General features: G+C 39.5%; 1 protein-coding gene across 1 annotated transcript; it reads left to right on the forward strand.

Annotated features, from left to right (window-relative positions):
• The first annotated feature begins 2,565 nt into the window (after nucleotides 1-2,565).
• Nucleotides 2,566-12,448, forward strand: LOC113032289 (metalloreductase STEAP4-like). Its single transcript, XM_026185115.2, has 9 exons — nucleotides 2,566-4,753; nucleotides 4,852-4,959; nucleotides 6,717-6,787; nucleotides 7,217-7,301; nucleotides 9,134-9,412; nucleotides 9,496-9,590; nucleotides 9,697-9,850; nucleotides 9,991-10,161; nucleotides 11,558-12,448. The coding sequence occupies exons 1-9, from the start codon at nucleotides 4,565-4,567 to the stop codon at nucleotides 11,819-11,821; spliced, it is 1,416 nt and encodes a 471-aa protein (XP_026040900.1). The 5' UTR covers nucleotides 2,566-4,564; the 3' UTR covers nucleotides 11,822-12,448.
• The last annotated feature ends 2,257 nt before the right edge of the window (nucleotides 12,449-14,705 follow it).

Raw genomic sequence — 14,705 nt, forward strand, 5'->3', positions numbered from 1 at the left:
CTATAATGCATGTAGGCCTGTTGTAGACATGATAAAAATGGAATATTGACTATAAATTTACACACATGAACATTTCTTTACACCAGTGAACATGTTGAGCTGGACAGACAAACATAACCCATAACAGAACACCCACACCATATGTGTACATGCTATACAAAAGGACACGCACTATTCATTTATCTCAACAGCCCTAAAGCAGCAACTTCATCAAAGACAAACATCTAAAAAAAAATAGGGTGCACTTTCATTCAAAGTGTTTCTTATTCTCCTTAAACCTACTCTAAGTGTTTCATAATGAACATCCCAAGTGTTTCTGTCTGGAAAGCTGGTAATGGAATATTTATAGAATATTTCTGGGAATACTTATGGGAAACTGGTTGTAACAAGCATCTTTGTTCTACTGAAACACAATTTTTTTCAATTTCTTCTTCTTGGTGTCTTTCTTTCTGTGCCTGAGTCTCTCTGCTATGCTCCCTATGTTTCTGTCTTTGTGTCTCATCGTATAGCCAGTGTGTGTCTGTCTTCCTACCACTTTTTTTCCACTGCTTTTTCAACCTCAAAACCTGAGCTCAGTCAGAGCCTCAATATGAATCTCATATGTAATGCATTGCCATAACAGAAATCTCTTAGAACTCATCTATCTTACAGGCTGTTCTCTGCGCATTGTAACACCATGGCACTATGTATAATAGGCGCACTCTCACTGAAAACTGTCTTTAACAACTGCCCCTCATTGTGCGTGCCTCATGACGCCTGGAAACAGCTGTAATCTCAAGTAATTCCCACCACAGCCATTCACTCTTGCTTGCAAATGTGAATTCTTTATTTTTGTCCATTAAGCTGGCAAAACAAATGTTCAACGCTCACTATTATACGCATGTTTTTAATGCACTGCAGAGTGACAGATAACACTGGAAGAATCTGAGTGTGCTTTCTCACGTGTGCTGTAATTTGCAACTCCACCCTGACATTTATAAATTGAAGGCTCAGCATATGCTCGATGTAAACATGTCCCAGAGCGCATTACGGTTAAATGTTGCAAGATGTTTTTGAAAAAGCACAAAATACTCACATGGTTAGAAAATCTGTCTGCAGCAGAAAGACTGTCCTTAAAAATGCAATTAAAAGTTTACGTGTGCTTGCTTTGTCATACAACAGAGACAATACAACAGTTTAGTTTAACTGCTTCCAATGGATGTCTGAGACATTTCATCATATCAGTGAGACTCAGCAGCAATGTGAGTTTGTATGGTTTAGGTTTTGAATTTTGGAGTTCTAATCCAGATGTCCATGGCTAATGTGCGATGGATGAGTGAGTAATATGAGTATCCACTGTAGTTCCAAACTAAGGAACAGTGTTTATTGTAACTGTCATAAACAGGATGTGGCAAGTTTTAATAATAACAACTGCACTGCATTAAAACATCCACAGCAGTTGGGATATCCAATCTTTAAGTGATGACGTATGAACCCTGCTTCCGGATACAAACTACTCTGCATTTATTAAGGCTGTTGTGTTTTTAACCTGTTTAATGCTTTGAATTTTGTTTTATTTAATGTGAACCCCCCCCCCCAAAAAAAAAGTCAGTGACCACTGTCGACTTCTCTCGGTTGTTATCATCAGTTTTCATTTTTAAAGCTCAGTTTTTAAAACCTTACAATGTACCTATGGCCCAGCCCATGCAGCAGTATATTAATGACTAACCTTGTATTGCAGTTGTTCTCCTGACTGAAGTTTGGTCCGTTTACAGCATCCTGCCATGCAATTACATTTGTCCCTAATCATCGGGAACTCTCAGGTTAACTTTTATTGAGTGGAAAAACCTTAGCGTTCATCCTCAAGCTTCACTGTGTTTATGTTGTGCTAACCATAGCTGTGTAGCCAGCCACCACGCAGCACATCATTATATACCAGCTAGCCCAACTTCAGTTTTCTGTCTTCATTTATGTCGAAAGTGATTACAGAGCTGCACGTTTAAATTTTTGCTGTGGCAGTTAAGCTGCTGGATTTTTGGCTTCATGACCCTCCTTCGTGGTTCGTGCACATTGAAGCTCAGTTTGCTCCCCGTGGCTTTTCAGCTGACGACATGAAATACCAACACGTGGTGGCCTTGCTGGATCCGCTGTCCAACCGTCCTGTGATAACCGTTTTCCGGCATCCCCCCACCCATGCTGTCCTTCCTAGGACGACAGCGAATTCCTCTTCAGTCACGTCTTCTTCCTGCAGATGCCAGTGCGAGCTGGCTTCGCCAACTCCCCGCTGCTGGCTGCGAAGACCCACATTATGCAATTCATTTGCACAAATGTGTTTGATCTGCTGCTTGATGGTCACTCTCAAAGTGAGAGAACTCATTGAGAATCTATAAGAAAATCAATAAGTAATCAAACTGATAACTGATATCAATAATACAATTGGAATTGCTTAATTCTTTCATTTCCCTTCCTTAGACACGACTGTGACAAAACTAGCTTAGTGCCCACACTGTGCGGCAATTATGGCATACTGTGCGTGGTTGAATGTAGCTGGAATTGTTTACATGTTGATCTGATCTGCGGTTGATTTAGCAGGGTCTGAGTATGAATTCATTGTTTCATGTAACTTATGTGTGGTTATTTATAGATATTCGTGTAATTTTCATGCAAATTAGGTCTACCCAACAAGTGGACCATAAATTCACCCTGTGGCAAGACTTCAAAAGTAGCCCAGTTCTGTGGGAAATTACGGACTTGGCAACATTGCCACTAACTGTCTTTGCTTAGTCACTTCAAAAGAGTATAAAGTGATGAATTCTTTCAGCTCTGTTTCTCTTCTTCTATTCCAGGGACATATTTGCTGCCCCGTGTGAATGACACGTGAGAATTTCACACTTTTCTGGAATCTATAAAACATGAATAGGCAAATCAACCACATATATAGACAAACATATCAAGAGCTATTTACAGTCACTAATGATGAAATACTTACTTGAAAGAGTTGTGGGAAAAACTTAAACTGATCACGTTAGGTGGGAAGAACTATCCTTGAAGGTTACCTAACTTTCTCGGATAGACAGTCATGGCCTTGGACAGCATAATTAAAGCCAACGTAGGTTTAATTTACTCGGTGGGTTCAATAATTATTAAGTTAGAGAAAGCTTGGCTAAGAGGTGGGAGAGCACTAGGAACTGAGTGCACAGAAAGAACGCAGACTTTGGAGGAGAGGGCTAAGTGGTGATGCAAAGAGAAAAAGAAAGAAAGAAGAGGACGTGAAAAGAGAGTTGTCCTGGAGGCAGAGCTAGTAAATGAGTCATTGGAGTGAATCTGCTATCAGGTCTATTCTAACAGTGCTACAAGTGAATGGATGCCTTAAAGGTTAGGCATAAAATGATTTCTCATTTTGCTGCGATATACCCCCTGGTAGACATTAACGCTTTGGTTATGGACTTGAGTGTAAAAGCTCCTGAGGTAACAGGCTGCTTGTCTGCCATAAATATTTCTGGCTATATGTATGTATATTGTTATTTGAATGAGGCTGCTTTTATGGAGATGAGTATATTTTTGTGCAAATAGTTAAAGTTGATGTGATGCTGTGTGTCATTTCTATAGCCAGGTAGTCATTCTGTCTACACAAAGCCAACTCCCCTGGTACCTCACATCACAGCTGGGACTCTGTTCAGCTCCGATCCTCCTGACCCATTTCAGTGCACAGATACACACACACACGCTCGACCACACACACATATATACACCAACTGACAGTTGCGAACAGACCCATGCATTCATACAAAGCAAAGCAGCCACACGCAAAACACTTACATATGTGCCAAGCTTCATTTCTGCTCTACTGAGTCTGTTTGTGTCACAACTTTGCAGATGTTTAAGCCATGGGGACATGAACACTAAATTTGCAGAAATTCTCTTCCCGGTTGTTTGGTTGGAACAGCGGGTTTTGAAATGATAATGAATCTGTGGGCCGGGATTTCCCACATGGCATCATGTCTAGAGTGGAAACAGAAGAAATAGAATAAGGCAGCACTGGAAAGCAGCAGCAAAAGATTTTTTTTATTATTACCAAATGTAAAAGTCAAATTCTGGCTGAACTAGGTAGATGAAGCAGTCGGCGTTTCTAAGAATAATAAAATGTTAAAAAAGTGCGAATCTGAGGTTAATGTTACTGCTGCAGAGTGCAGATGGCTCCCCATACAGTTAATTTAGAGTTCAAAGTCTTGCTCTATCAGCCAATAGCTGATGAGCACAAGCAATATAAAAATAAACTAAATATACATCCAAAAGAAATCATGGATAAAATGCTGACTCACATTGCGAAAAAAACAAAACACAGATATGAGTTATATTGCATTCCAACACATGCAATTTCAGATGTTGATTGCAGATGTAATAAACAGCTATAATAACTTCATTACACACACTTATGTCACACAGAGGTTAAAAGAAGAATCACGCACAAAGTGGGAGAGGCAGTGTATAGGTCAGATTCCAAAACATTATAAATACACAGCTAAAACTGACCATCCAATCTCAGTGTGTGATCATAAGTGTGGAAAAAGAAATATCAGAGAACATGAAGACAGAAGGTGCGATGCTGCATCCACTGGCATCGGGAGATGGCCCTGAGCCTGAGCTGATGTGTATCTTTGGGACTGGGGACTTAGGACGCTCTCTGGGCCTGTGTCTGCTCCAATCCGGCTACAGGGTGGTGTATGGCAGCCGCAGACCTCACAGCTGTGGCCCCTTGCCTGAGGGAGCTCAGGTATGACTTATGGCATTATATTGAACTGAATAGAGTTTTTAAATTTAGAAACATTACTGTACGTATCTCAAACATGTTCTGTCCTTTGTTTTGCGGAGGTGATGACCCATGAAGAATCAGCCCGGTCTGCCAAGATGATCTTCGTTTGTGTTCACAGAGAACACTATGAATTTCTGGAGAAGATGGCACCTCAACTTGAAAGAAAGGTTAGTCCAAAGTTAAAATTGGAATAAAAAAGATACACCTTTAAATCTTTAAACACCTTTAAACTCTTTTTTTTTCTCTTTCTTTCTGTGAATAAACATTTCTACATTTTCATTTTCCAGCTGGCCTGGAAACAATATTTAACATATTGTGTACACATAGGTTATTACATTTGTTCCCACATGTGAAACATGATAGCAAGAGTTTAAAAATGACATTTTCACGGAATTATCATGGCGATTTGTCAGCAATAATTCATGTTATTTGAGAGAACATATAAATATTAACTGCTGTGTCATTCATATATCAAGGAAATAATTTTTAGACACATGTTATCTAAATCATGGGTCTGACAATCAATGACTGATTAATTGTAACTCATTTTGATAACAGCATTACCTAATGCAAGTTCATTATGTTAAAGGTCTAACTGGTGTTAGCACAGCTGATTAAAGAAGCAATACATTGGTCAATCTGAGCCTGCGTAGCTTCAATTACAGTCTCAAAAAACTTTAAACACATTCACACTGGATAAAGCAAAGTGCCGCCGTAAGACAGGAGAGAGGACGTCTGAAAATGGGCTTTTGTATGCGTATGTAGGTAATCCTTGACAGTGATTTGTGAAATTTTTTTTTTAAAATAAAATAATCTCAAGATCTCGGAAGTTTATTACTTCGCTTGAACATCTTCTGACACCTCTGCACTCAGTTGGATTGTGGAACAGTTTGTCCTCAAGACATTAACCACAACATTTTCCTCAGTAAATGTTCTGAATTGTTAAGAAAACATTAAATATTAGCATTACTTTAGTTCTGTTACAGATCAAAAGACATGAAAAAACGATTACTTTTAGGTTTGCATTGTTTTATCAATTAAATCCTGCTAAGATGATTATGCTACTTTGTAACTTTTATTTGCAGCATGAATTAAGGATTAAATCTTAACAACAACTAATGCCATGCAACAGCACAGTGTAATACTACTACTACTAATAATAACTATTCTCATTTTAAAACAATGGCCAAGTTACATGTGGGAATATTACATTTTAGCCCATGATAAACAAAAATAACTCAGGAAATTAAAAACACAAGCAGATCAAAATGGCCCATTATTTAGAAATATTTGAAGTGGAAACAAAAACTTTTAAGGAAAGCAAATCAGAGACAAAATTATTAGTAATTTATTATTTGTTGTTGTGACGTTATCTGAGGGCGGTTTAGTTGGCTCTAGACCTTACAGTATTACAGAAAGACACTGAACAAATCCTTCTTGAGGAAGAACCTCTGATTGAACCAAATTCAGGCTGAGGGGCTGTCTGTCTGAAACGGTCGGGGGTGACAGGAGAGTGGAGAGAAAAAAAAAAAGAGCACTTGAAAAATAACAAACAGTGAGCAGGTTTGCAGGGACAGTAACCACAGGTCAAAACCAAGCAGCTATGGATCGAGACACATCTCCAGAAAGGTACGGAGAGAGGAGAAAGCATAAAATACAGGAGAAAGAACCAGAGGCTACTGACATGTAATCATGGGAAATGAATACACAGAGTGAGGAGAGTGGACAAGAGGTGCTACACAAAAACACAACGTTATCCAGTCACACCTTATGTGTGTGTAATGTCAGTGTTTTCTGCTGTTCACATCTTAACGGAATCATTCACATGATTTTTGTAAAAGGATGTGCATGAAATAAATGACAAATATTCTAACTACTTTATTTTTTCTCTCTACTCAATCAATGCTGATGGATTTATTTCAAGGTGCTGGTGGACCTCAGTAACAACTTGAAGAAAGACATGTACATGGAAGCAAATGCCGTCTACTTGCAGAGGTAACATACGCCCTCAAAAGTATGGAAAAGAAAAAGAGTCTCTCATTCATGAATACACTGTGCATGCAAGTCATTCCTTCTGTTCACCAAGGGAGCCTAACCTTTTTTTGTTCAATCTTTATTTGTTGTCAAAGATATCTTTTTCTTTCATTGCAACTGTGCCTATTACAAATCTATGTGAGAATGACATTGTTGTGGAAAAATGCTCCTAAAGACCTCTTGGAAAATGAGAGATCAAAACTCTAAACTGAATCCTAAAGAAGTGAAACAAATCAAGTGGTTGCAGCTCCCTTGACAGGTGAGCCTGCTGTGTATCCATTCGGTTGAAGTGGAAACATTGATTCTCATCGTTTTGAGACTTTTTCTTTCCCCTGGGCGTCTTTGTAAAAGAAACAATAGCAACTAAAGTCCTTTCTGTGTGTTCTCTAGGCTGGTCCCTAAAGCAGCCGTTGTTAAAGGCCTTAACACCCTGTCCACCTGGGCCCTGCAGAATGGACTTCTAGCAGGAAGACAGGTAAGACAAGAGTAGAAGTAAGGGATCTGTTAAAAAGATGTCAGCTGGCTTAAGACAAAACAAAGTCAGGAAGCTTCTGAGCCTTAAGGAAGGCTATGGCTGACAAGAATAAAGATACAAACAAAGCAGTAACAGAAAGAGGAGATTACTAAATTGATCTGATCACCATGAGAAACTACAAACTACAAAATAACATCTGCTTTCAGCATTTTCTGTTTTACGATGGGAAAAAATGTCTCTTGAACTGCTTAATAACAGGAGACTGCTTCAACATACGCCGTGCAAAATTTAGGGAAGCAATTGATTTCAGTTTTGTTGCTGCTGATTATTGATTTTGCTGTCTTACCATAACAATGCGAGAGAAAATGAGGGCAGCGCTTGTAAAAATACACAAACAAGCACACTTCATGATCTTACAAAGTTGAAAGACCAGTGTTTATTGCAGCTTCCGTTTCACGGCTACAAAGAGAAACACAAACATGCTCGAACCTCTGGAGACCAAACCTGAATCTGCCTCAAATCCTCTTCAACACAAACAAGCCCCCATACGTGTGCACGTAAACACACACACACACACACACACACACACACACACACACACACACACACACACACACACACACACACACACACACCACTGCAGTGTTCTATTTCTTTGAAAACAGGTAGCTGTGAGAGAAAAGAGGGTGTGTGTGTTTGAATGTGTGTTTCTTTATCAGCGCATATGTAGTTACAGTATATATCCACACACACTCATGCTTTTAAGTGTGTGCTATTCCCCAGCCAGCAATTTGATTAGATCCACAGCGGGGCTGTGGCTCTGTCACATTTACATTCAGATGGAGATTTAGTCTGTCGGCTGTCCCCTGCTGTTACTGGTGCAGTAATGTAGGGAGACATGGCTGGCTGCCCGGTCCACTTACACACACACACCTGGGGAAAACTGCTCAATCCCACTGACTCTCCTATATGCCTGTCAAACTGCTCTCTCTCTGTCACACACTCTCTAGCTCTCGTTAGTTCTCGCCTTTTACAAACAAGTTAATCGTCTTATCACAGAGCTGTGAGTGCAGTAATAAGCTTCACCATGCTGTGATCTAGAATGGGATTACATATTGAGCAGCATATGTATATAAAGTAGGCACGTGTGCTTACCTAGTAATACATTTTCAGGGGCTTCTTCCCAAAAAACTGAAGGAGCGGTGGGTGACAGATAAAACAAGGGTAATTCTGTGGACACACAATGTAGGTGTAGCTGTGCAGTCATTCACTAGATATTCGCATCAGGTGAGTCATCTATTAGTAATAGAAACACAGATCATAAGAAAGTGTTGAGAGAAAAATTTTAATAAATGTTAATATTCATATTATTATTTTAGAATCTGCTTTCATCAATTTACCAACTAATACAGTTTGTAACTGCAAAGAAAAGATAATATTAGTGACACGATGAAACTTCACAGACAGCTAAAACCGCATCATCTTCCATTTTGGTCAGAAACGACTAAGAACAGATTAATGGTCCGTGCTGTTGCACTGGTAAAAATTCTCCTGCCTGCAGACATGAATGCAGAAGGTGTAGGTTTTTGAATCAGTCGCACATATGCTGTCCTGCTGCCTTAATACTCATTAGAGAACCAGACTGCCGGCTGAAAAGCCCCCAACAAAAGCATCATTTATTCCTGTTTCAGGAGTCTTTGATAAAACCTGCAGTGCAAAGCTTAGTGAGAATTTTTCAAACCTTTAAAAAATTTTAATTTTTATATTTGTGACAAGCTCTATATGCCTTTGGAGAAATACACATTTATAGACTATTTCTATTTATGCCCTAGGTGTACCTGTGTGGGAACAATGGAGAAGCAAAACGGGATGTGGCAGAGATGGCCACCAAACTAGGCCTCACTGTTGTGGACAAAGGGTCCCTGTCAGCTGCTAAAGAGGTGGAGGACTTTCCTCTGCAGCTGTTCCCAGAGTGGAGGATGCCTTTGTACGTGGCTTTCGGCCTCTCTGCCTTCTTTTTCTTGTATTTGGTCATTAGAGATATCATCTATGCATATGTGGAAAATGATGAAGATATCTCCTACCGCATAATGATATCCCTGGCCAACAAGGTAAAGATATGCTCCTCTTTGTTTAGTTGCTCGTAAAACGGTATTTTACATTTCTCATTGTGTTTTTATTTTCCATGTGTCAGATCACTCCAGTTGTGTCCCTCATTATGCTGTCGCTCTGCTACCTCCCTGGAGCTATAGCTGGGTTCCTTCAGCTCTACAGAGGGACCAAGTACAGGTCAGGCATCAAACATAAACATTTTCATTCCTGGTACAATGTAAAAAAAAAAAAAGGGCATGATTTTTGCAGCGTAAAGTGCCTAACTCATTTTCCTATGTTCCAGGCGTTTCCCCAATTGGCTAGATCGCTGGATGCTGTGCAGGAAACAGTTGGGTCTTCTTGCACTAGGCTTTGCATTGCTCCATGCTATCTACACATTAATCATTCCTGCCCGCTACTCTGACAGACAAAGAGTCATCTCCAATGTGTTGAATGAGGTAAAGTGCAGCAGGCTGGTGCAAACTGATTGGAGTGTTTCTGCAATCCTGCACAAAGAAAAATATTAAATAAAGCTTATATGTACATGTAGAACATTCACTGCAATAACAGTCCCTCCACTTTTCTCTCTTCCTTGTAGGTGAAGAAAAATACTACCACTCCACTTTACTTTGACAATACCAGCGCATGGCGCACTGACTCATTATATGCACTGGGAATCCTGGGCTTCTTTCTTTTTGTCCTGCTGGGGCTAACATCCTTGCCCTCTGTTGGAGGCACTCTCAGCTGGAGAGAGTTCAGCTTTGTTCAGGTCAGTGCAGATAAAAATGCACAGTCCTTCACATGTATGTGCTGTGTGTGAATGTGCATTTTCTCATGCACACCTTTAAATTCTCATGCTTTATCAGTCACGTGTTTCATATCAGTAAAGGCATATTTTAGAGCCTTCTAGATAATCTACATTTAGAACTTCTTAGATTTTTATCAGTTATTAAAGTGTTGTAAAAGCAATATAGCAATATGTCACTGGCACTTGTCTCCCTAGAGCCTAGTTAACTAGCCGCCTAACACAGGCACACAGAGAGACTTTAGCCAAGGATTTTAAATGTTAAGTTATTCATTAAATAGAATTATGATACCTGGTATAATCCTCCAGTGAGAAGATTTTTAATACAGGTCACAGGCCCATTTGTGTAAAGGTCAGGTCCATAGATAGACCTCAGACAGTGAATGGTACTCAGAGATGGAGGTGAAAGTCAAACTAATTCTTATGATCTAGTGAGGAGAGTTATGAAATAAGACATGAAATAACAATAATATGCTTACATAAGCTTACTTTTTGCTTCTAGTTGTGATCACTGTTGTCAACATGGGAATATAAAGCCCTGAATACAAGCAAATATCCAAAAATGCTAGGACACTGTGTAATATGATATTTGCTCTCCACTGGTTTAATAAGGTGCAAGTAGGTGCAAGATCCCTTATCGTCATCACACAGGGGCACAGTTTATTACTGCGCCATAGCAATAGCACTGTTTGCTTTCTCTGCTGTTTGCCCTTATTGCAAATGCTAAAACATGGAAATGGAGGCACATTATGCACTAGGTTGTTTGTTATTATGTCTGCGTCTGTGCATGTCAGTCTTAAATTCAGCATAAAGCATTTCCAAGGATAGTTTGGTAATTTGGGAGATAGCTCATTCTCATTCTCTTTCTTCCACAGAGTTAGATGAGACAGTTGATACCATTAGTTTGTCTGTGTGGTAAATTTGCTCGTACCAGCCTAGAGTTGACTTATCCTAGCTTAGAGTAGCATGACAAAAGGAGAAAGAAAATACTGTCACAACAAAACTGAGCGCCTCTAAACCTCACCAGTTAATTTGCTTTTTTAAAAAAACCTTCTACCTTTGGACAAAGGTTCCACACATTTTCAGTATTTTTGCTAAGCTAAGCTAAACCCATATTTTTTACTTGTGTTTGATTAACTTTTGCTTTTATGCTCTGTAAGTTTATTTTAAAGCACTTTGTGATGTTGATCACAAAGTGCTTGAAATAAAATTTTTATTACCTACTTAATAAACTCAACACTAGTTTCATGTTTATTTAACAGATAACAGAAAGCTTATCGTCTTCTTGTTGAACTCTTTTGTATTTAATCTTTAATTTTTACCATTGTGTGTGTGTGTGTGTGTTTCTTTTTCCCCACAGTCGACGCTGGGCTACCTGACTCTTTTTCTCTCCACTGCACATTGCTACATTTATGCCTGGGATAAATTCCTTCGCAAATCTACGTATAAATGGTACACTCCTCCGGACTCCATGCTCTGTCTAATTGTTCCTTCGGTAACACTGGTGCTCAAGCTGGTCCTCGTCCTCCCCTGCGTGAACCGTCCGCTCATGCGCATTCGCCAAGGCTGGGAACGCAACCGGTTAAAGGATGAGATGGGTGAACTCAAAGCCACTAACATGTGATCCAGGGTTGCTGAATGTTTCAATGACATGTTATATTATTTTTCATTTGTAGACAATCATAAAGTAGGGAAAATGAAATAGCATAACAATCGTTTCGATTTTGCACAAAGTAAAGAAAAAGAAAGACCAGTGGTTCCAGTGGTGAGTTATTGTCTGATCCTGCCTGTTCCTGACTTTGCAATACTGAGAGAAAAGTTAGGTTTATGCCAAATTGACATGCTTCTGTTGATATAAATATTTTTAATGTGTATTTTCTTTTTGAGTGAAACCCCCCAACACATTTCAGATGTTTGTGTTGTATCTTTTTCACCAAATGTGCTGAAAAATAGATTGCTATCCCCTGTTGAAATCCACTGTTTTGATAAACATAGGCAATAGTTTCTGTATTCCACTCTCCTTTCCCTTCAAGTGGAGCAATTGTATCCCTGAGGTTGCTCTCTTTTCAGGATGTTATTGATCTCCCTGCTTTCTGACACAAATATCTCACTACCCGTACCTGCCTCCGTCTCAAGAGCACACCAGAGTGCACACTAAGACACACATGCTTATGATGCACATACACAGCATGAAGGTAAGTAAGTTAATTGGATTTCTGCATGCAGATTATATGAAAAAACAAAATAAAAACACGAAGCACTTAACTTGGGGGCGGAACAACAGATTTTGTAGTCAAAAGCAGATTCACAAACACCTTTACTACCATAGGTCTAGTGCAGTGTTACAGTCACCAGCAAATTTACCCGGCTGAAGCAGGTAGGTAGTAATAAAACATGCAGGCTGCCCTCAAAATACCCACTACTACCGAGGAATTGCTGAGAAAGCAGATCCAGTTAGATTTGAACAGATGATGAGCAGAAATGGGAAACTCAATAGTGATGGCTGATGAACAGGTGCAGGATGGTTAGAAGAGGTTGGTATGCACATCCCTAATGATACAGAGACAGAAAAAGGAAAGAAGAAGATGGAGTAGCTGTCGCCATGACAGATTCTGGTGCTATATAAAGAAAACGCAGTGCCTCTCGCCTAAAGCAGAACATTTAGGCAGAGACATCCTGTTATCTAGCATCTAACAGCATTATCTGCATACACAATCTGTAATCCCTTACATCCTCTCCTATTGTATTAGCCTCCTGTTACCAGTGAACCGATTTTACCAAACTGTCTGCTGTTCGTGTGCATTGGTGTGTGCGTGTGTTGGTGTGTGAGTTATTCCATTATTCCAGTATTGCCTCTGGAAAGAATTAAGATGTAGCAACATGCAGAGCAGAATAGCTGTGAAACAAGCTAACTTACATAATTCATTTCCTCTCATCTTTAATTTTACACACCTAGACAGCCCTGAAACCTATAATAACTTGATTTGTGTCTAGCCTTGAAGGCTTAAACCTGTGTGAGTGTAAATAAGCTGCAGAAATTGTGGGTTAATACAGAGATCACTGACATTCAAGCTCCACCTGTGAAATGTACAACTAGATATTAAATGAAAGGTGTATAACAAAATAGCATGGGGACTTCAGAAATGTAAATTATGTATCCCAGAATTGTGACAGAATAAAATGCATTTAATTAAGAAATTATGGTTTATTTATGAGAGCTTTTCTGCAAAGGATTTTGTTTTTATTATTCATTAGGTCCTTTTTTCTTCATTAAAACCACTTCGGAAAATGACAAATTCTGCAAAATTGGACATCCACAGACATTCAGCCGTCATTATATTTTAGTTACTATTCACATACAGAAATTAGATATTTGAAATTGTGCGCACAGGAGTGTGCAATACCAACACTTTTAACTTTAACTCACAGAAGACGATAATTTGACTGAGCCAATACTTACAGATAAATCATGAGGTTTGCCTTTGACTTGTACAGCCACAGTTCCAAAAACGTTGGGACTGTAAAATGAGATCAAACAACGTAATGACCCATATTTTATTCACAATGGAACAACAGGTCAGTAAATTAAAAGAGCATCTTAGAGAGGCAGAGTTAGTAAAGTAAGTAACATTTATTTATATAGCGCTTTTTGAAACTGGAACTTTTTTCAAAGTGCTTCACATGGGAATAAAAGCATATCAATCGATACAATAAAACACTACAGGGAGTGCAGAATTATTAGGCAAATGAGTATTTTGTCCACATCATCCTCGAAAGCCTACTACCAATTAAGCATATTAGGTGATGTGCATCTCTGTAATGAGAAGGGGTGTGGTCTAATGACATCAACACCCTATATCAGGTGTGCATAATTATTAGGCAACGTCCTTTCCTTTGCCAAAATGGGTCAAAAGAAGGACTTGACAGGCTCAGAAAAGTCAAAAATAGTGAGATATCTTGCAGAGGGATGCAGCAGTCTCAAAATTGCAAAGCTTCTGAAGCGTGATCATCGAACAATCAAGCGTTTCATTCAAAATAGTCAACAGGGTCGCAAGAAGCGTGTGGAAAAACCAAGGTGCAAAATAACTGCCCATGAACTGAGAAAAGTCAAGCGTGCAGCTGCCAACATGCCACTTGCCACCAGTTTGGCCATATTTCAGAGCTGCAACATCACTGGAGTGCCCAAAAGCACAAGGTGTGCAATACTCAGAGACATGGCCAAGGTAAGAAAGGCTGAAAGACGACCACCACTGAACAAGACACACAAGCTGAAACGTCAAGACTGGGCCAAGAAATATCTCAAGACTGGTTTTGGTTTTTCTAAGGTTTTATGGACTGATGAAATGAGAGTGAGTCTTGATGGGCCAGATGGATGGGCCCGTGGCTGGATTGGTAAAGGGCAGAGAGCTCCAGTCCGACTCAGACGCCAGCAAGGTGGAGGTGGAGTACTGGTTTGGGCTGGTATCATCAAAGATGAGCTTGTGGGGCCTTTTCGGGTTGAGGATGGA

The sequence above is a fragment of the Astatotilapia calliptera genome, chromosome 11 (genome assembly GCF_964374335.1).
Source record: "Astatotilapia calliptera chromosome 11, fAstCal68.1, whole genome shotgun sequence".
Lineage (NCBI taxonomy): Eukaryota > Metazoa > Chordata > Actinopteri > Cichliformes > Cichlidae > Astatotilapia > Astatotilapia calliptera.